This window comes from Lepidochelys kempii, chromosome 3 (genome assembly GCF_965140265.1).
Source record: "Lepidochelys kempii isolate rLepKem1 chromosome 3, rLepKem1.hap2, whole genome shotgun sequence".
NCBI classification, from domain to species: Eukaryota; Metazoa; Chordata; order Testudines; family Cheloniidae; genus Lepidochelys; species Lepidochelys kempii.
The window spans coordinates 150,406,329-150,429,212 of NC_133258.1; the positions used below are offsets into that span (position 1 = coordinate 150,406,329).

A 22,884-nucleotide genomic window follows, 5' to 3' on the forward strand; every position below is an offset into this window, starting at 1 on the left:
GATGAAATTTAGAATGAAAACTGACAGCTGAATGACCTGATTGATATGAAAGTCTGAGGTTACTTTAGGCAAAAAATAAGGATATGGCTGGTAAGGAAAGCGAGGATTTTAGAAATAGTATAGGGAGTGCAACAACAAGATTTAGTGAGAAAGTGGATGTGATGAAAAAAGGAAAGGGAAGAGTCAAAAATACTGATTCATATGAGTTCCAGAGATGTGATGTCAATCTGATCACAGTGATGGAGAAGTGCAGCAAAGAACAGGGTTTAGGAGAAAACGTGGACAGTTCATGTTTTGTTTTAGTTAAAGGAAATAACATCCATGAGGAAATGTTAGAGGACCAGCAAGAGATTTGAGACTGGACAGGAAGAGAGAGGTCAGTGGTTGGCAGGTACATTTGAGAATTGTCAGCATAGTGGTGAATATGGCTGTGGTACACATAAAAACCTAAATAAACATCGAGTAAATCACTTCAAGGAAAACTGCAGAAACAAAACATAGATGCAAACTAACAGAATCTGTTTCTTTCAGTAATGAGCACAGGACCATTGTTCATTTTTATAATCATCAGTCCTGTTTGTATGTTATATTCCTAACATTTATTTTTTTTCTATATTTAGTTATCATCATTTTTGTTTTGTTTTGTTTGTTTGTTTAGGTAGAATCTGTGTTGAGACAAGGACTTACTATATTAACTTGGTCATCTCTGACATTGGACAGTTTTTTTCAAGAAGTTGATGAAGTTATGAATATGTTTAAGCAGCTTTTGAAAAAGGTATGCATATTTGCCAAATTAATTAAAATGACATTTTTTGAAGAAATTTCAAATACACTTTCATTTGATTTTAGAGTATTTCACAGCAAAAAATAACTTGTGCTTTAAACTCAATTAATGATTTGACTTCTATTCACATGTAAGAAACTTCTTAAGGCTTGTCTACATTACCACTGGATCGATGGGCAGCGATCCATCCAGCAGGGGTCGATTTATCATGTCTAGTCTAGACGTGATAAATTAACCGCTGACCGCTCTCCCGTCAACTCCGGTACTCCACCAGGGCGAGAGGTGCAGGCAGAGTCGATGGGAGAGCCTCAGCCACCGACATACCGCAGTGAAGACAACGTGGTAAGTAGATCTAAGTATGTTGACTTCAGCTATGTTATTCACGTAGTGGAAGTCGCGCAACTTAGGTCGGGCCCCCCCCTTCCCTCCAGTGTAGACCAGGCCTTAGTTAAGATTAACATTAAATTCTTAATAACTTTTAGTGATAACGTTTTGCAACATTGAAATATGTCTCTGTTTTTTTAAAGCAAATATTGTTGTTCACATGCATTTCTTTTGGAAGAATGATAAGGCCCTGGTAGTTTCTCCATATTTACACCCTTGCTACCACCTTTAAACCCTAGATTTTAACCTCTTTTCTTCAAGTTGAGTTTGTATTAGGTCTCACCATTGTTTGTGACTAGCACTCTGATTTCTTGTCAGAAAGGGTCTCTAATTTTTGTCAGTGCCCTCCCCTTCTGGTCTGAAGAGCAAGGTAAGTATTTCTTATTTCTCAGACCACTACTGGGGTAACCGTGCCTGTCTACCGAGGCAACTGCATAATCCTCCCCAGCCTTTTCTAGGTTCCTCCTGCTGAACGTGGCCACTACTGCATGACCCCCAGTCATTGCCTCCATTGGTGAATGAGAAGTATCTTCAGCTCTCCTTCTGGAATCCTTTCTTCTCCAAATCCTTTTTCTCCATGCTGAGAATTGCTTTGATAACTTTGCCTAAGGTTCAGGAATTCCAACTTTTGGTCTAAGCCATTAAGAACAACTTGGGAAGCCTGAATGTCCCAGTTGTATTCCAGCAGCTATTGAAGCTTCCCCCTCTCCAACAACTCTGTTCATTGGCCTTCCATTATAGAAAAGAAGTCAGTTCAAGTGGGAGAGTGTGCAAAATCACATGACACTATCAGTTCTTCAAGTAGTTGCAGATGTGTATTCCACTCAGGTGTGTGTATGCCCAGTGCACAGAAGCCAGAGAATTTTGCTTAACAATACTTGTAGGGGTGACACTCATGTCTTCTGGCCACCTAGCTCCTCCTCTGGCTATTTAAGAGCAGCACTGCCCCAACCCTCCTCTGTTCCTTCTCACTGCCCAGGGCTAGAGTTGGAATGCTCAGTGTGCTTCTTACCTTATGCTGTTTCACAGAGTTTTTTTGTATATACACCTCTAGCCCGATATAACGCGACCCGATATAACACGAATTTGGATATAACGTGGTAAAGCAGTGCTTTGGGGGGCGGGGCTGTGTGCTCCGGCAGATCAGCATGTCTGGCTCCGACACGCTGCTCTGAGCGGCGCCGGGCTAGGGCCGAGGGGTTGGATAAGGGGCAGAGGGTCTCAGGGGGTGGTCAGAGGACAGGGAACAGGGGCATTGAATAGAGCGTGGGAGTCCCTGGGGGCCTGTCAGGGGGCGGGGGTGTTGAGAGGGGTCAGGGAGTGTGGGGGAGTGTTGGATGGGTCGGGGGTTCTGAGGGGTCAGTCAGAGGTCGGGAAGTGACTATTAATAAAGGAAATTCTCGAGGCCAAAGCAAGTTCAATATAACGTGGTTTCACCTAACACGGTAAGATTTTTTGGCTCCCAAGGACCACGTTATATCGGGGTAGAGGTGTAGTTGTTAATTGTAGTTAGTTTAGTGGTGCCTATAGGTTTAGTTTTATTAAAAATGGTTGGATAGGATTTTGCCTGGTGTGATGCCCTCGCCAGCATTTGAACACTGCCCATCATGTGGGGTAGTTAGCTCTAATAATGAGAACCGCACACTCAGTGTTTATTGTGCCTTCGGGAAGGGCCCATTAAAGAAAGGTCCTTCATCTGCAAGTCATTCAAAAAGAGAATGCAGGTGGACAGAGACTTTTATTTGAAGCAGCACCCTCAGGAACAGACCATGAGGCCCTTTTCAGCACTGGGGACCTTCACAGATTGTCAGGCCCCTCAGAGGGCATCTGAGCTGGCACAGGCTGCTGTTAGGCCAAATTCATATTCTTCTCCCCCACAGAAAAAAAGAGACAGTTCTTCCTCTGGTCCTCCTAGAAAAATTTATCACAAAATGGACTGGGGCTATTCCAGAACTCAGAGAGATTCCTCCTCCCCTTCCAAGAGGAGTGCAGATCTACATTGTGATTCATCCCGGATGCACGATAGAGCAGGGCTATTTGCTCTCCAGTGCCGAGATGAGAGCAACTGGACTCTACCATTGACTCAGGTACCATCCATGGGGCTTCCTCTGAGTCCAGTACCAACAATTTCAGTGTCAGCACTGACTGTTTCCACACCAGTGGTGTATCAGGCAGCAATGGACTTTCTTTGCCTGGCTGTTCCTGATCCTCCACTAACTGAGGAATGTTCAGCTGTGGAGGCTTCTTTAGTGTCCTTGGTGCTGTCTGGATTGGTTGCAGACCTGCCGTTATTATTGGAATCTTCTTTTGCGCCTCTTCCAATTCAGGGTGCAGAGTTGAGGTCGCCTGCCTTTTCGGTACTGAGGGACTTGTCAACACAGCTACTATCTTCCGTGCTAATGATGATCCCAGCACACTGCATCTATGGGTTCGGTGCCAGCTTCGACTTTGGCACCAATGTCTGCTTCAGTACTGAGTGTGAGTATGAGGCCTGTGTTAGTGGTTAAAGCACCAACTGCTTTACTGTTGTCAGTACTGATGCATCCTGTGAGCAGGACTTTGGATAAGGCTGGATGTTTGTTGGATGGGTGGCTCCTTCATTGCCTATGGACTACTCTGAAGGTTCCTCAGGTTTGGGCTCGGAGACCTCTTCCTCCTCTCCCCCGCCTTCTCAGTATCTCTCTCAAAAGTTGTTGAGACTTCCTGGGGATCACCAGTGGTACTGAGATTGGCACCACATGCAGAGTGTAATACATATCTGCATTAACATCTCAAAGAACAGCAGTTATCATACAGGTAAGTAACAGTTTTTTTATGTAATAGGGCACTTTTGACTCAACTGCCCCCTCCACGTGTACAGAGAAAGCAGTGGTCTGGGTTGATCTCTGTGTATTTAATCTTGTGGGATGCTCCCCCGCAGTGCTGCAGAGTTTCAATGACCTTCTGCAAAACTGTCCATTGGGCTTGCTCAGAGAAATACAGATCTCAGCTTTGGAAGGCTTGCCTTGTGAAGGTCATGAACTCTTCAGTTTAAAGACTGACTCTTCATAGTAGCCTGACATCAGTCCTGGACAAAAAAATCAAAAAGCTGAGGTGGTTTAAATTGATAAAGAATTAAAGGATAGGAATAGAATTATTGCCAGTCAACATAATTATATGGAAAATAAGTCTTGTCAAATAATCCTGATTTCATTTTTTGGATGAGATTACAAGTTTGGTTGATAAAAGTAAGTGCATAGATGTAATATACTTAGACTTGTGTAAGGAATTTGACTTAGTACTGCACAACATTCTTATTAAAATTTAGCACTATACAATATCAGTAAAGCACACATTAAATAGATCAAGAACTGGCTAACTGACAGCTCTTAGAAAGTAGCTGATATTGGGGAACCATCATTAAATTGGGGTGTTCTTTGATTGCTTGCATATGTCCATTACACTGTAGGTGATTGTGTGTCTTGAGGACCAGTGCTGGGGAGTTTTCTCTGATGGTACCTATAAGGGCAGCACTGCTCATTGCCAAGCTCCTTGTGCTGCAAGTGAGAATATAAAGGGCTGAGTCCCTCTTTCAGTTCCTTCTTTCCATCTGTGGTCAGAGCATTTGTGTTCCTTGTGAACAAATACTTGATCTACCTAGTGCTGCTAAAAAGTCTTTGGACTTTTATTTTTTTCTTTATTCATTTTATAGTTCTATTTTTATATGGCCTTTCTTTTGGGATTTTTCCAATATTGTGGGTCTCTAGACCCTGCCTGGAACTGAGAAACCTATGCCAAAGTCCCTAGAGTTCAAACTTTCATCGGCTGCAGAAAGCCTCTCCCTGTTAGTGACCCTCATTCATACTGCTGCAAGTGTTTGGGTGAGGGCCAGGTTACAGGTGCTCTCTCTGTTGCAGCTTCAAGACTAGAACTAAGAAGCTGAGGGAGGAGTGCCTCTAATATATCCAGATGGAGGCTGCCCTTAGATCAATGTCAGAGCCTGTCATAAATATAAAGGGAAGGGTAAACCCCTTTAAAATCCCTCCTGGTCAGAGGAAAAATGCTCTCATCTGTAAAGGGTTAAGAAGCTAAAGGTAACCTCGCTGGCACCTGACCAAAATGACCAATGAGGAGACAAGATACTTTCAAAAGCTGGGAGGAGGGAGAAAAACAAAGGGTCTGTGTCTGTCTGTATGCTGCTTTTGCCAGGGACAGAACAGGAATGGAGTCTTAGAATTTTTAGTAAGTAATCTAGCTAGGTATGTGTTAGATTATGATTTCTTTAAATGGCTGAGAAAAGAGCTGTGCTGAATAGAATGACTATTCCTGTCTGTGTGTCTTTTTTGTAACTTAAGGTTTTGCCTAGAGGGATTCTCTATGTTTTGAATCTAATTACCCTGTAAGATATCTACCATCCTGATTTTACAGAGGTGATTCCTTTACTTCTATTAAAAGTCTTCTTGTAAGAAAACTGAATGCTTTTTCATTGTTCTAAGATCCAAGGGTTTGGGTCTGTGGTCACCTATGCAAATTGGTGAGGATTTTTACCAAACCTTCCCCAGGAAGTTGGGTGCAAGGGTTGGGAGGATTTTTGGGGGAAAGACGTGTCCAAACTACGTTTTCCCAGTAAACCCAGATAAAGTTTGGTGGTGGCAGTGGAAAACCAAGGGCAAAGGGTAAAATAATTTTGTACCTTGGGGAAGTTTTAACCTAAGCTGGTAAAAGTAAGCTTAGGAGGTTTTCATGCAGGTCCGCACATCTGTACCCTAGAGTTCAGAGTGGGGAAGGAACCTTGACAGAGCCCCTTCAGTCATCTGAGGGAAGGTCTTCGAAGACTCCTTCCCGAAGTGTTCCTTTGGATGTATCAGCTAAAAGAGGCCTCAGAAGATCCCTTTCTCTGGGACTGTCCTTTTTAGGCCCAGAGAATCAGAGTCCCGGCCTCAAAAGCAGAAACAGAAGTTGGCATTCGGTTCCTTGAAGTTTAGGATACGGGTATCTGTGATGTTTCCTGGGGTACCCAGAGTTGCATGGCAATTCATACCACTCCCCCTTAGCATGAGAAAACCTTGTCTGTGCCTGCCAGGAGGTCATCTTTCCAACTCCACTGGCCACGGTTAACACAAGCACTTCCCACTGCTGTTTCTCTACATGTTAGTGACGGTCAGATTACAACTGCTGAGCCCTCTGAACTTCTCCTAAGCGGGTCCAGCCCCTGTTCCACTGGACATTCAAATTATTCATAGATCCACTGCTTCCAAAGAAACAGAACACTCCAGCTGATCAGTTCCACCCCAGATTACCACTCTGCTTAACACACAGCACAGTCCAATCTCCCACTTTGTCATCAAGCTGTCTGTTGCTCATGGCTGAGGGATGCCTTGGCTCTTGTTCAGCACTGCAAGCTTCCCTGGAAATGGTGGACTCTGCAGCTAGGGCCATGGTGACAGTTGTAATGATGCACTGAGCCTCCGGGTTGCGTTCCTGGTTGCATACTGTTCAAAACAAAGAAAAATCCTTTCTCATGCTCCATCTTGTTTTGAATCAATAAGTCAATGATATTTGTAACTAATTTATCACTACTATCACATCTGTGACCACAATTAGGTCTTAATGCTTAGACATCAATCCATACCTAATTGTTTTGCTGACACATTGATTATAGAACACACCTGCTATACCACATGTGCCTTGTCTATTTTGTCATTTATTAAGTTAATCAATTACAGAAAATTTATGGGCATTCCTTATCAGTTACACATTTGGTTCCCAAATACATACACCTATAGCAGTGTAACCGTTCTGTCAGGTGGAGTTGGCAGCAACAAGGGGCAGGTTCAATATCTAGGGCAGGGATCGGCAACCTTTGGCCTGCCGCCCTCCAGGGTAAGGTCCCGGCGGGCTGGTTTGTTTACCTGCTGTGTCCGCAGGTTCGTCTGATTGCAGCTCCCACTGGCCGCAGTTCACTGCTCCAGGCCAATGGGGGCTGCGGGAAGTGGCACGAGCCGAGGGATGTGCTGGCCGCCGCTTCCTGCAGCCCCCATGGGCCTGGAGCGGCGAACCGCGGCCACTGGGAACTGTGATCGGCTGAACCTGCAGACGTGGCAGGTAGACAAACTGGCCCAGCCCACAAGGTTGCCGATCCCTGATCTAGGATTTCCTCTTAACAATATAAAACAGAACTGGCTTGAGCCCCTACCCAGTAATTTGGGAAAACTTACCACCACCCCTAGGTTCCTCTGATAAGCAATATTTCCCTGCTCACAAGGACTGAGTCTGTGTATAGCAAAAGAGAAGTTTTATTAAAAGGGAAAGGGAACCCAGCATGAATTTAGGGGAAAAACGGTTATTAACCTTTTCATAGCTCTTGTTCTTTGAGTTGTATTGCACATGTGCATTCCAATGTAGATGTGTGTGCGCTCCAAGCACAGTTGCCAGAATTTTTCTCCTAGTGGTATCCATTGTGTCTGCTCAAAGGCCCTCTTGTGCCGTGTGTTCAAGGTGCCAGCATAAAGGGCTCTGCCAACCCCACTTCCCTTCAGTTTCTTCTTACTGACTGCCTTTGATAAAAGGGGACGGAGGCTGGGTTTTGGAATGGATATGTGCAACACATCTTGAAGAACAACAGTTATGGAAAGGTTAGTATCTGTTTTTCTTCTTCGAGTGATTGCACATGTCCATTCCAAGGTAGGTGTATAGGAGATGGGTTTGGTGTTCAAGGACAGGCTGACTGCAAGACTGCATGTGTACCGACAACAAGGTTGCTGCTCCGAAGATGTCTAAAAAGGGACTTGCACTAGGAAGGCGGCGGAGGAGGCCTGAGATCTTGCCGAATGAGCTGTCAGATTAGCTGTAGGCAAGATGTTTGTGAGTTTATAACGTGCTCAGATGCATGAAGTAATCCAAGATGAGATTCTCTGTGTGAAGATGGGGAGATGCTTTATTCTCTATGCTATCGCTATGAACAGCTGACTAGATCTGCGGAATGGTTTGGTCCTTTGTATATAGAAAGGTAGGGCCCATCTAACATCCAAAGAGTGAAAGGGCTGTTCCTCTCTGTTCGCATGTGGTTTTGGGTAGAATACCATCAGGAAGATTGCTTGACTACAGTGGAATTGTGAGGCCATAGTATCTACATGGTGAACAAATTTAATAATGGGCTCTTCAATCTAGTAGAGAAAGGTATAACATGATTAAATGGATGGAAGTTGAAGCTAGACAAATTCAGACTCAAAATTAGGCATAATTTTTGACAGTATGTGTAATTAATCATTGCAACAATTTATCAGTGGTTGTGGTGGATTCTCCATCACTGACAACATGTAGATCAAGATTGGATATTTTTCTAAAAGATATGCCCTCGGAATTATTTAGGGAAGTTCCGTGGCCTGTGTTATACATCAAGTTAGACAAGATGATCACAATGGTCCCTTCAGATCTTGGAATCTATGACTCTATGAAAGATCTGGTCCATGATTCTTGACCTGATCATCAAACTAGCTGCTTCCTTCCTGATGCAGCAGATGCTGATTCAGATGATAAAGAAAGTCTCTTCCTGGAGTATTGCAGCTTCTTAGATGGTTTATTAGATCTTTGGTATCGCTTCTGGACCTGAAGGAAGACTTCCTCTTTCTGGCAGATGTGCAAAGTGCAAGGAACTGCAATCTTGTCCTGGAGTCATCTACAGTATTCATAGATTCATAGAGTTTAAGGCCAGAGGGGACTGTGGTCCCCAAATCTTTTTCAGAGTCACTGCCTCTGAGGATAGAATCCCCAGTCCTGTAAGTATGGCCCAAATGCTTTGTTCCTAGATGTATATATTTACATTTAACCATATTAAAATGCATATTGTTTGCTTGTGCTCAGTTTACTAAGCAGTCTGTATCACACTGAATCAGTGTCCTGTCCTCTTCATTATTTACCATTCCTTCAATTTTTGTGTCATTTGCAAACTTTATCATTGATGATATGTTTTCTTCCAGGTCATTGATAAAAATTTTAAATAGCGTAAGGCCAATCCCTTTGGGACCCCATGAGAAACATTCGTGCTCGATGATGATTCCCCATTTACAGTTATATTTTGAGACCTATCAGCTAGTCAATTTTTAGTCAATTTAATGTGTGCCAGGTTAATTTTATATCATTCTAGTTTTTTAATCAAAATTTTGTGCATCACCAAGTCAGATGCCTTGCAGAAGTCTAAGTATATTATGTCAACACTTTTATCTTTATCAATCAAACTTGTAATCTCATCAAGATATTCAAGTTAGTTTGGTGACATCTATTTTCCACAAATGCATGTTGATTTGAATTAACTACATTAGCCTTGTTTAATTCTTTATTAATGAAGTCCCATATCAGCAGCTCCATTATCTTGCCTAGGATCGACATCTGGCTAAGATGGCGTATAATTACCTAGGTCATCTCATTTACCCTTTTTAAGAATTGACACAACAGTAGCTTTCTTTCAGTCTTCTGGAACTTCCCCAATGCTCTAAGACTTATTGAAAATCAACATTAACAATCCAGCATGCACCTTGGCCAGCTCTTTAAAAACTCTTGCAAGTTGTCTGACCCTGCTGATTTAAAAATGTCTAAGTTAAGTAGTTTCTGCTCAACATTCTCCAGAGATACTACTGAAATGAACAAAGTGTTAGTATAATCATTTGATGAGATTATATCATCTGTTTACTCAAATAGAGAACAGAAATATTTAATGAACACTTCTGCCTTTTCTGCGTTGTTAGTGATACTGCTACCATTTCCATCCAGAAATGGACCAATACTATTGTCAGGAACTTTTAATTTGTTATAACTCTATAGTCTATTCCTTTAAAAACTCCTTGTCCTTAACTCTGTTGTCCACAGAGTTCTCCTTGTGTCCCTCTTCTTCCCTTATCAATTGTCTGTAATTCCTGACCTGTGATTTATATTAATTACTATCAACTTCCCCTTTCTTCCAAATATATCTATCTCTGTATATGGCTGCCTTCACTTCCCTTCTAAACCAGATTGATTTTTTAATGAGAGTAGCCTTCTTCCTCAGTTGTAGGACTGTGGCTTTTTGGGCATCTAGTAAAGTGTTCTTAATTGATGCCCAATTATCATTCCTATTCTTCTGATTAAATTCTTTCTCCCAAGTGATTTGGTTTATATTTGTTTACAGCTTTATAAAATTAGCCTTATTATAATACGAAGTATATGTATTATTGTTCTGGACTTTATTCTGCTTGCACATGTGATCAAGTAATGATCACTTGTACCTAAGCTACCATTAACTTTTAGTTCTGTGGTCACTTCTTCTGTTTCTGTTAAGACACGGGCTAATAAGGAATCTCCTGTGGACTGCCTTACTTTTTTGACAAGTACCTTTCTTTATTTCCTTGCTGCATTGAGAGGGATTACCACAACCAGATTCTCAATAAGCAAACAAGATTACACCATCCAATTCCACTCCATGATGTCTTCCATCACCCTTCATGGTCCCCGTCAGCTGTAATGTGGGTAATGTGGGATGCTCATCTGGGACTCTTAAAGACATAGAGCTGCAGAAAACCTCTACTCCCAAGAATCCCTCTGTAAAAATGTCCCGGAGCTCCATGAAATCTGTCTAATTTAGAAGGTATTTTTAAATCAAATGTTGGGCCTCTCTCTTCACAAATCTTGAGAGACAACACCACTATCATATATCATGTCACATAGCAAAGGAGGGCATAGTCAGCTCCTCTCTGCCTTGAAGCCTCAAGATTTTAGAAACAGTAGATGACAGCTATAGCTCTTATCTGGGCAATGACCTGGCCAGCAACCTCAGCAGACAATCAGCCCACTATGTGTGGACCTCAAAGCATTTCTCAGGAGCACCAGGAGCACTTTTCCCTCAGCCCCCTAGAGAATTAGGCATGTCAGCACCCCACCCACAAATACACCCCATCTGTTGGAGTAAGTATCCGTTTGGGTCTGTGGTCTGTGCCCATTGTATTCTTCTCTTGCTACACATCAATCTTTGGTGTGGTTTTGCCAGGCCTCCCAGAATAGTGGGTCTCAGAGTAAAACCTCCTTGAGATCTGTGGGAGAGTTCATATGTTTCAGAACTATTATTTCAGGTTATCTGCAGACTCAGGTAGATATTGCTGTTTTGGTTACTGTGATAGGGAGCACAAACCTCACACTGTCCAGGATAGGTTTATCTTTCAGGGTTGTAGCTGTCCATACTTCTCTTACCCTTAGTTTATTATTATCCCTTGCTGTATTGTCTTATTTAATGCCTGATTCTGCAAGATGCTGAGTACCTCCTGAGAGAAGCTGTGTATTAATTTGGCTCTTATTAAAGTCAATGGGAGTAGAGGGAGTTCAGCATTTCTGAGCACTCAGCCCCTTGTAGGCTCAGCCCTTACATTGTAGATTCGGGGGGGCAAGGAACTGACAGTATTTGTCTGTAAAACCCAGGGTATACTGATGGCATGATATAAATAATAATGGTGCATAACACTTCAGAGGTATAAATGTAGTGTTAATTACATTTTGCTTTTCTTTAGGTTAATGACTTATGTGAAATGCAGATTGATTTAATAATGAAAGACATATCAAATACTGTTTTAATTGTCCTGCCAGAGGATGGTCCTATCAAAATGGAGGATATGCTGGCACGTAATGAGGTATACATCATTTTACATTCTAAGATTGTGAATCCTTGTGTTTTGAGTACATTCGAAAATAATGATTAAATAATACTTTTTTTTAATCTAGAAGAGGGATTTTCCCTCTCTGGAGCAACACAAAATAATGAATATTGTTATTTTTAATAAGTCTTAACCATACTTGTATTTTCTTTCTGATTAAAATATTTCATTTTGAATAACTTTGCCCGTTTTGCAAAGGTAAATATATTCTTTTATAGTTATAGTCCTTGGTCTATGTCTTTGATCTACTGAGATTACAATATTGCATAGAATTTGAATTTATTTAACTATCACTAGTATATGGCATGCATAAACCTATTTTTTATTGAGGTCTACAGCTACTAGCTTTGTCAACTTAATTATTTTTGTCATATGTCTGGTCTTCTCCACCTTACAGTAGAATCCTTACATTAAATATTATTTCAGTTATTGAGACACAAAGAGGGGCAAAGTCTTTCAATCAAGTTTTAAAAAACCAGACTTATCACTTTCCCTTTAGTCTTTTTACTTGTTCTTAAAGTACAAAGCCCCTATCAGTTCTCAATTCTAATTTTACTTCTACTTTTTTTTCTTTACTGTTCTGTAGTTAGATGTGAGAAGAAAAGAAGGCAGATAATAGAAGAAATGGTAGCATGAGGCAGTTACAGCTCAGGCATTTTAGCAGTACAGATTATTTCCTTGCTAGATCTGCAGAATCCTGAGTTGTTAACTGGAAGTTCACTGCATTAAACCTCATGTTGCCATTCCTTCTTTATGGCAAACCCATGCTTCAGATTTTGGTGCCTGTGAAAAAGTTGGTGTTGCTGCTACTTGTAATGATGGTTTCTGTGTAGTTGGTGTTGGCATGAGCTCTGGCAGTAAAGGCTCTCTCTTATCTCCACATTGGTGTATCATTCTTCAGGCCTGCTTGAGATTGAGACACACTCAAATTGGAATGATTAAAACTGATTTTTTTTTAAAATACAAAAGACACTAAGTATTCATAGATCAGAAAATATCCTTATGGTAAGAGGACAACAAGCATATCTGGCTTCAGTTTCTAGAATGGATCACTGGAGTCACTGGCTTTTCTTTATTCACTGTCAAGTAGTTCCTCCACTGAATATATTTGCAGTGCCTTTGAACCCTGTTCTGGACAGGTTGGTGAAAGAGATATGGCAACATCCTCATTCCATCCTGGACAGAGTAAAGGCAGTTGAAAATAATTATATTTTACCTATAGATACCTCAGCCCCATGAAAATTTAAGAATAGCCCCTTTCTGTGAGGCATTAATGCCTTTCAAGGATAGGCACACTAAGTGCCTTCCATGTCTAGGAGAAGGCCACATTGACAGGTGCTCAATTTGTAAGTCTTTCTCAAAGAGAACACCAAAAGCTAGAGGAGCACACCAGAAGATGTTTTTGATTGAGAAATCAATTCATCCATCCTCAAGCCCTGGAGTCACTGGGGCTGAAAATCTGGAGCAATTGTCTAAAGTGCTCCACATCAAAGGACTGCACTGATGAAGTGACAGGAAGTCATTAAAATAAGCTTCCTCCTCAATTGGTAATGACTCGCGGTGCATGGGAATAAAGAAAAATTCTGACAGCTAGATCTCTTCCCTTAAGTCTCTCTCACAAGACTCTCAAAAAAACAGAGCTCCCGCTTTGGCCTTGGAGAAGGATATCACGAGGCCCAGAAAGGGTCCCTTTGCAACTCACTCAAGCTTTGGACACTGAACCTTCGTACTGGTCTCCTCAGAGTGTAAAAAATTGCCAGGTACCAGTCGTGTGGAACTGAAGCACATGGTACTGATGCCTTCAGTACTAAATTTTCAGCCAAACCTGCAAATGAGAATTGCCAATTAGCAGGCATTATTGGGCAAATATGACACTTTTAACTATGACAATATCTCCAAATTCACTGTTAAAGTCCCACAGGACTGCAGGAAAGAATATTTAATTTCAGAAAGTCAACTAGTAGTACATCCTTCCCTTCAGGCAGCTCTTGATGTGTTGGATATAGCCGTGTTGATCTCCATGGTACAATCATTTGGCTCCAAGCTTCCTGCATTCTTAGGAGATACAGGTTATGGTGGAAGACCTGCTGTCATAAATATAAAGGGAAGGGTAAACATCTTTAAAATCCCTCCTGGCTGGAGGGAAAACCCTTTCACCTGTAAAGGGTTAAGAAGCTAGGATAACCTCGCTGGCACCTGACCAAAATGACCAATGAGGAGACAAGATACTTTCAAAAGCTGGAGCGGGGGGAGAAACAAAGGCTCTCTCTGTCTGTGTGATGCTTTTGCCGGGAACAGAAAGGAATGGAGTCTTAGAATTTAGTAAGTAATCTCTCTAGATATGCATTAGATTCTGTTTGTTTAAATGGCTGAGAAAATAGGCTGTGCTGAATGGAATGGATATTCCTGTTTTTGTGTCTTTTTGTAACTTAAGGTTTTGCCTAGAGGGATTCTTTATGTTTTGAATCTACTTACCCTGTAAGGTATTTACCATCCTGATTTTACAGAGGTGATTCTTTTACTTTTTCTTCTATTAAAATTCTTCTTTTAAGAACCTGATTGCTTTTTCATTGTTCTTAAGATCCAAGGGTTTGGGTCTGTGTTCACCTATGCAAATTGGTGAGGATTTTTATCAAGCCTTCCCCAGGAAAGGGGGTGTAGGGTTTGGGGAGAATTTTGGGGGGAAAGACATTTCCAAGCGGGCTCTTTCCCGGTTATATATCTGTTAGACGCTTGGTGGTGGCAGAGATAAAGTCCAAGGGCAAAAGGTAAAATAGTTTGTACCTTGGGGAAGTTTTAACCTAAGTTGGTAAAAATAAGCTTAGGGGGTTTTCATGCAGGTCCCCACATCTGTACCCTAGAGTTCAGAGTGGGGAGGGAACCTTGATACTTGCCTTTTGAGAGATGTAATTTATTCAGTTCCAAGACTGATGAGGCCTTACATTCTTTGAAGGACTCCTGTGCAAGTCTGAGATCATTGGGAGTATATATTCCTGCTTCAAAGAGGAAGCCAGCTTGACACCACTCTTATCCAAGTGAATCTTATTACCTGCAACACAAATCTTCTAGCTTTCCAAGAAAGCTTCAGAGGTTCTAGAGGAGAAAACCCATCAGCATTCTCTGTGTCATCTGCACATCCAGCTATGTCCTCAAGGCAGGAAATTTGACTTGTCACTCAGGAGTTCTGTGCAACTTTGAGTAGACCTACCTGTTATTTCCCTACCTTTTGGGAACTGCCTTTTTCATTTTCATGGGGTTTGGATTACCATAACGACAGACGGTTGGGTTTTGGAGATAACAGAACTGGGATATTCCATTCAGTTTCACACCTTTCTCACCTCCCACTCCTCTTTCCCCTTTTTGAGAGCCTCTCTACAAAAGAATCCTATATCAGGAAGTATGATAGCTTCTAGCTCTTGGTGCAGTAGAAGTAGTTCCATCAGAATTTAGAGGGGAATGGTTTTAATCCTGTTTTCTGATACCAAAGAAATAGGGGGTCTGGTGTCCAATTCTGGATTTGAGACAGCTTAATGGCTTCATCCACAGACTCAAGTCCAGGTAACTCAGGCTTCAATAATTCTTTCCCTGGATCCACAGGACTGGTACTCTGTTCTCTATATTCAAGATTTATATTTTCATAGTACTACTTCCATCCTGCCCACAGAAAAGATATCTGAGGTTTCAAGTCAGCAATTCCCATTACCAGTACAAACTTTTGGATTACGCATAGTAATGAGAGTATTCAACAAATGCCTGTAGTAGCAGACTACCTAAGAAAGTGAGAAGTCAGTTTATCCATACCTTGGTGACTGGCTCCTCAACGGGTGGTCAACATCATTTAACAGATGCTTAATTTTTTTGTCTCCCTGGGAGTAAGGATCAACCAGGAAAATTGATTCTAGTCCCCATTCAAAAAATACATTTCATAGGAGCAGTCCTGGATGCAACAGCAGCAAACACTTACCCGCCCCAGGAGAAATTCCATGATTTAGGAGATTTAGTCTTTGGCGAGCAGATGGATCTTAGAGACTGGGCTCTAACCTGAGCCTGAATGTCTACATTGCTATTTTTAGCCCTGTAGCATGAGCCCGGTGAGCCCAAGTCAGTTGACCAGGCACTGAGACTCACATCCACTAATTTTTTGTTTGTTTGTTTGTTTTCAGTGTGGGCATATCCTTATACTTTAAGGGCAGAAGGGACCATTAGATCATCTAGTCTGACCTTATGTATATCACAGGCCACCTGTGTATTAATACCTGTGTATTAATCTCAACAACTGAAATGAGACCAAAGTAATACAACCCACAGGAGACTAGACTATTACGTGCCATAGGCAGATAATAGGAGGTACTGAGGTGCACCAGTGCCCACGGCGCTTGCAGTGGCAGGGAGATTAAGTGAGATACCCAGATAATCCTGGCTGGTGACCTGCACCCACATGCTGCAGAGAGAGGCAACCCCCCACGCTCCCAGGTCACTGCAAATCTGACCTGGAGGAAAATTCCTTCCTGACCACACACATGGTGCTCAGTTAGACTCTGAGCATGTGAGCAAGAACCAGCTAGCCAAGCCCTTGTTTACCAGGAAAGATCTTAACACAGTCCTTGAATTACAGTAGAGTCCTTTAGAGTAGAATTATAGAGAAAGGTGAGACCAGTAATCAGTGGATCAAAATTGGTGTGTTGGAAACTAGGTTTCACTTGTGAACAGAATAATGAGGGGATAGGCTGTTCCATCTACTACCTGTTTGGGATCCTCAGGAAGAGACTTTGGGGGAAAAGCTGGCTCCACAGTGCTGTCTGTTAGAATCCCAATAAGGGCAGTTAGGGCTAAGGGTCAAAGCAGGGGCAAACCTGAGGCTAGGAGTAGCCGAGGGGTCCATACACAGTTCCAGACCAGGGTCTATACCAAGCATCAGAGTCGAAGTCAGGTTTCAGGGTCTGAGTCTTGAAGCGAAGCCTAAAACAAGCTGATGTTAAGCTAGTAATTCAAGAACATAGAATAGGAACTGTCATTGCAGCTACAGAAGCTCCATTCTGTTGTCTGGATGCTTCCTGGAATGCCCCTTGGGTTTATATAGGGCAGGGAGCCAATCAGGGGCCATGGGGCTGCTCCCCACCAAACCTTTGAAGTGGAACTTCCCATGATCTCTGTCCACAGCAAGTCATGGGATGTAGCACACAGATTGGGTACAGCTGCTGCTGGTTAGTAGCTTGGAGATGTTAACTGCCTTGTAGCTCTATAAGCCTGGGTCCTAGATCTATGGGGCCTTACACTGGATGGGGAAAGAGTGATCTTTATCATTATATCTGCCACCCCCCACCCGTCTTTTGGAACCATCTTAACATTGTCGTGCCTTTATCATTCTGATTCTGACCAAACTGGGCCAGAAAGAGGGGGAACCAGATGACATTGCCATCTTCACTAATGTTGACTAAATTCTGAACAACACTTGGCATGTGAGACTTTGTAACTCACAGTCTGCTCCCAGTGTGTCCTTTCCCCACACCTTATATCTTCTCTTTCCTATCCTTCTCCTTTTGCCTTCTGTCTAATAAGAGTCTGTCTTAGCCAGCCAGGACCTTATATTTTGCAACACTCCTGTAAGCTTCTGACTAGAGAAACACAGCTAAAAGCAATGACCTAAACACCTCAATACTGGAACAAGTTTGCCATGTTTGAGTGGCTAATAAGATCATGTGCCATGCCTGTTTCTGCAGGAGTAAGGTTACAAGTAAGAGTCAACACCAGAAATAGTAGCTGCATTTTCTATCTTTGCTGTTCTTTTCTCTTCCCTCTAGTGTGTATTTGTCTTGTTTTGTCTTCTAGAAAACAGGATCAGACTTCAACAACAACAGCAATGACAACAGCTGCAGCCCATCTGAACTAACGTCTCTTTCCTTCCCAAAGGACACCTATGACCATCATTAATATAATCTAAGAGACTGTTAAATAAGATATTTTTTTCCTTCTAAAGACTCTTTATAGCTGAAGGGAATGGGAATAAAGAGATACTGTTAAAATGAAAGCCTTACTTAATACTTTACATTTCAAATGCTTTAACTTTTTCCTTTTTTCCCCTATATTTTTAAATATGTTTGCCATGGTACTAAGCAGGCTGAGGTCTTGGTATATCAAACCCCGAAACTTGTTTAGCACTGTTTAATATTGGACAGTAAGAGAGTCATGTTAACACCTTTAATTCTGAGTCCCTATAATCCACATACATTAATACAATTTCTTTGAGAAGTATGCCCTTAGCAGAAATATGTAGGATGACTACTTTGCATTCAATACATATATTTACACAGCCATAGTAGAAATATTGCAATCTGAAACTTGTTTTGGCCTGGCCGTCTTACATGTTTAGGAGGATTAGGTTGCTACTTGTGACTCACCATCAATGAAATATATATATTGGGCAAGCACTCAAAGAAGAAACTGTTACTTACCTTACAGTTACTGTGGTTCTTCAAGATGAGTTGTCCATATATATTAGATGAACCACCTTTTTGCTTGCTACTGTGGAGACTGATTACACCTGAGAGGGTTCAGAGATGAGCCACAGGAAAGATTTGAGAGCTGGAAAAAAAATCTTTACATCAGTGTTCTCTAAACTTTAGAAAGCTGAGAAAATTAAACCAATCACAACCCCTTTCAGCCCTGACATGGCTTTAATGACATAGCCATATTTTAAGTCTTTGTAATATGATGCATCCTCTCTTTTCTTACATGCTTTGAGCAGTGAAATAGTAAACAATGTTGATACTTAAAATGTCATCACTGGCACCTAAGTTAGCATTCATTAAAAGCAATAGGGCATTTCATGCCTCAGAACTATTATTCCAGGCTCTCTGTAAATTCAGGCACACATTGTTGCTTCCTTTACACTCAAGATCTTGTTTTTAAGGTTTTGTCTGCAACCATAAAAGCTAGAGATTAAAAAAACTGAAAAGTGAAACTCTGGAGAATGCATAAGAGGCCTTGTTTGGATATCTTTAGGCAGGTATGCCTAATGCTTTGGGGAGCACTGCATTTCAATTAGATGTTTAAGGAGCACAATTTATTTAGTTTATAAAAAGAAGGTCAAGAGGTGACTTTGTCACTGCCTGCAAGTACCTACACAGAAAAAAATGTCTGTGTGCATTAACATTAATGTAAAGGATTGTGTGATACATTCAGTTCAGGGATCAGTAATGTATTTATTTATTTATTTTGAGATTAATAACAGCACATGAAATACTGTTTAAGGTGTGATTTTTTTTTCCAAGGAGCTTACAGGAATCAGGAGCCCAAATTAAGTTCTTTTAAAAGTCCCAACCTATATTTAGTAGAAATCCTTACATTAAAAGGTGCATATATTACAAGTAACTTTTAGTTCTAGCATATAGTTAGTATTTTATGATGGAATTAAGTTGTTTTGTTATCCAAATTTAATAAAGTATTTCATATTTCAAACAGAACATGCTCTGGTAAATATGAGGATTACATTTCTCCATCCAATCACTTGATTTCCCCCTCAAACCCTAGGGAGGATCCCTGCAGATCAGGGTTAAGGCACATGACAGTCAATGAAGAGAAGCTTGCACTGCTATACATACATTCTTGTTTTGTAAAAAAAGAAAAAACTCTCCAATCTCTGAGGCTTTCAGTTGGCTAACATTCATTAGCAGTAAATACACTTTTAAAATATTTTCCTATTGCAATAGCACCTTTTAGAAAAGATGATCTGAGAGCAAGATCATTAATTTTGTGTGTTCCTTTACCCTTATTAAATTCATATTCAGTGTACTAAACATATGTCCAAGTAACAATCTGTATTAAGGTAACTGACTGTGTATATTTTAACAGACTTACACCAAAGAATGGGCTGAAATATTGAACCACAAAAGTATGCACATAGAAGATGCTGTCCAGGAGCTGATATCTATATTTGAGACGATTTATGAAATTAAAGATTCTAAGAAAACTTTAAAAAAGTATTCATTGCCAGGTACTTATTAGTATGTGTACTTATGTTAAGCAATTTCTACTCTAAGTTTTTGAGAAAAGAGAGTATCTGACAGTAGAATTTCTTTCCAGAAAAGAGGGTTATTTTAGACCTCTGCCTTCAACCCCTTCTTCTGTTGCATGGCTTCTCTTCGCATTCCTCACTAATGAGTTAATGTCCCCCACCTATTGAATTCAGATGCAGTCCAACATTTTTGCTCGGACTCCAGGACTAAGCCCCACCTTTCAGTTCAGACTGCCATACAAGTCCTTTCAAAACTGGAAATACTCCAGCAACCTATTATTATCATTAAGACAACAACTTGATATATTAATTAATGTTAAAACAATTATATGTCTAAATCTTCCTTTTGAGAAAAAAATCAGTTTGTATTCTGATTATTTACTGAACTACCAGGGTGGGTTGAATGAAGAGAGAAGCTGCTAACAGAATAAGATATTTCTTACTTGATAATTTTCTGTCTACACAGCTTCTTTCCTCATTCATCATTAATGGTAAGTAGCATTGAATCACAGAGCAGAACCTTGGGCATTTTGCATTATTTTTTTGTGAAAAGATCTATTTCTGGGTGCCTTAGACAGCAATTTTTTTTTGTCTTTTTTCAGGGACCATTCTTATATTTCTTCCCCATCCTTGTTGAGATGATCTGCCAAATATTGTCTTTTCCTTCTAGATCAGGGGCGCGCAAACTTTTTGGCCTGAGGGCCACGTTGGGTTTCTGAAATTGTATGGAAGGCCGCTTAGGGGAGGCTGTGCCTCCTGAAACAGCCAGGCATGGCCTGGCCCCTGCCCCCATCTGACCCCTCCCTGCTTCTTGCCCCCTGACAGCCCCCCCCCAGGACTTCTACCCCATCCAACCCCCCTCCCCGTTCCCTGTCCCCTGATGGCCCCCCTGGGACCCTTACCCCATCCACCCTCCTTGCTTCCTGTCCCCTGACTGCCCCCGGAACCCCTGCCCCTGACTGCCCCCCCATCCCATCCAACCCCCCCCCCCCGACTGCCCCGCTGGGACCCCTGCCCCCATTCAACCCCCTGTTCCCCACCCTCTGACTGCCCCAACCACTATCCACCCCCCTGCCCCTGACCACCCCTCCGAACTGCCCTGCCCTCTATCCAACACCCCCTGCTCCCTGCCCCCTTACCACGCTGCCTGGAGCACGGGTGACTGGTGGTGCTACAGCCGTGCTGCCCAGAGCACCAGGACAGGTAGCCGTGCCGCCTGGCTGGAGCCAGCCATGCGACCACTCTGCAGCTGCACTGCCTGGCAAGAGCTCACAGCCCCACCGCCCAGAGCATTGTGCTGGCGGTGCAGTGAGCTGAGGCTATGGGGAAGGGGGAACAACAGGGGAGGGGCTGGGGGCTAGCCTCCTGGGCCAGGAGCTCAGGGGCTGGGCAGGAGGGTCCCACGGGCTGGATGTGGCCCGGGGGCCATAGTTTGCCCACCTCTGTTCTAGATGGAATGCTATGCGTAAATGCTGTGATGAATGCACCAGTCCTATTATATAATAGCCTCCTTGCAGAACTGTAAAGAATGAGCTCCTCCCTGTTTGTTTATACAGAACATAGCTACTGCGTTGTCACTTACTACTTCAATTACTAAGTCTTGTAGGTGAGGTAGAAAAGATTTGAGACTTTGTTAGACTGCCCTTTGCCCCACCATGCTATGTAGATATTTCTCAAAGTGGTTCCAATGACTGTGTTTGCTGAACTGACCACCCCATCCTAAGTTGAATACATATGAAGTGATAGTAGCTGATGGAGTGGAGGATTGAATGACATGCTCCTCAGAATGTTGCTTCTCTGTATCCACCATTTAAATGAAAATAGCATTTCTTTTGGAAGAGACAACTTTATGCAAATGACTTGGCTGCTAATTTCTTGCTAGCCAATGCTGTAATAATCTCATTCTGAAGTGAGTGTATAGAGTTACAAATGTTGCTGAAGCCCTGAGGCCCATCAGTCTGAAGAGGAACATATCTATCTGGTTTGAGTCTCTTGGAGGTTCATTGGCAGACTGAATCTTTAGGAAATTTTCTTCTGGAGGGAAGGCTCTTCCAATTTGGGAATCTAAAATTGCTTCAATGAAATGGATCTGCTGTGTAGGAAGAGATGTGACTTCTTCCAACCTATTCTGAGATCTGGTTTCTCAAAAAGAATTAAAGCACAGTCCATGTTGATGGTCAGGGATTCTTTCAATTTAGGAAGAAACAATCAGTTGCACACATACAAAATGGGAAATGACTGCCTAGGAAGGAGTACTGCAGAAAGGGATCTGGGAGGTCATAGTGGATCATAAGCTAAATATGAGTCAACAATGCAACACTGTTGCAAAAAAAGCAAACCTCATTCTGGGATGTATAAGCAGGAATGTTGTAAGCAAGACCCGAGAAGGAATTCTTCCACTCTACTCTGCACTGGTTAGGCCTCAACTGGAGTATTGTGTCCAGTTCTGGGCACCACATTTCAGGAAAGATGTGGACAAATTGGAGAAAGTCCAGAGAAGAGCAACAAAAATGATTAAAGGTCTAGAAAACATGACCTCTGAGAGAAGATTGAAAAACCTGGGTTTGTTTAATCTGGAAAAGAGAGGACTGAGAGGGGACAGATTACAGTTTTCAAGTATGTAAAAGGTTGTTACAAGGAGGAGGGAGAAAAATTGTTGTTCTTAACCGCTGAGGATAGGACAAGAAGCATTGGTCTTAAATTGCAGCAAGGGAGGTTTAGGTTGGACATTAGGAAAAACTTCCTAACTGTGAGGGTGGTTAAGCGCTGGAATAAATTGCCTAGGGAAGTTGTGGAATCTCCATCATTGGAGATTTTTAAGAGCAGGTTAGACAAAGGATGTCAAGGATGGTCTAGATCAGTGGTTCTCAAAGCCGGTCCACCGCTTGTTCAGGGAAAGCCCCTGGCGGCTGGGCCGGTTTGTTCACCTGCTGCGTCTGCAGGTTCGGCCGATCGCGGCTCCCACTGGCTGCAGTTCGCTGCTCCAGGCCAATGGGGGCTGTGGGAAGCGGCGCGGGCCAAGGGATGTGCTGGTTGCCCTTTCCGTA

The 22,884-nt window shown here is 42.2% G+C and overlaps 1 protein-coding gene across 1 annotated transcript in view; it reads left to right on the forward strand.

Moving 5' to 3' along the window:
- The window catches only part of DNAH8 (dynein axonemal heavy chain 8), a 577,606-nt gene that overhangs the window by 157,675 nt on the left and 397,047 nt on the right, over positions 1–22,884 (forward strand). The window contains exons 20-22 of the mRNA XM_073338555.1: positions 659–775; positions 11,680–11,799; positions 19,675–19,816. Of these exons, the coding sequence (XP_073194656.1) occupies positions 659–775; positions 11,680–11,799; positions 19,675–19,816 (379 nt within the window). The remainder of the gene's footprint in view (positions 1–658; positions 776–11,679; positions 11,800–19,674; positions 19,817–22,884) is intronic.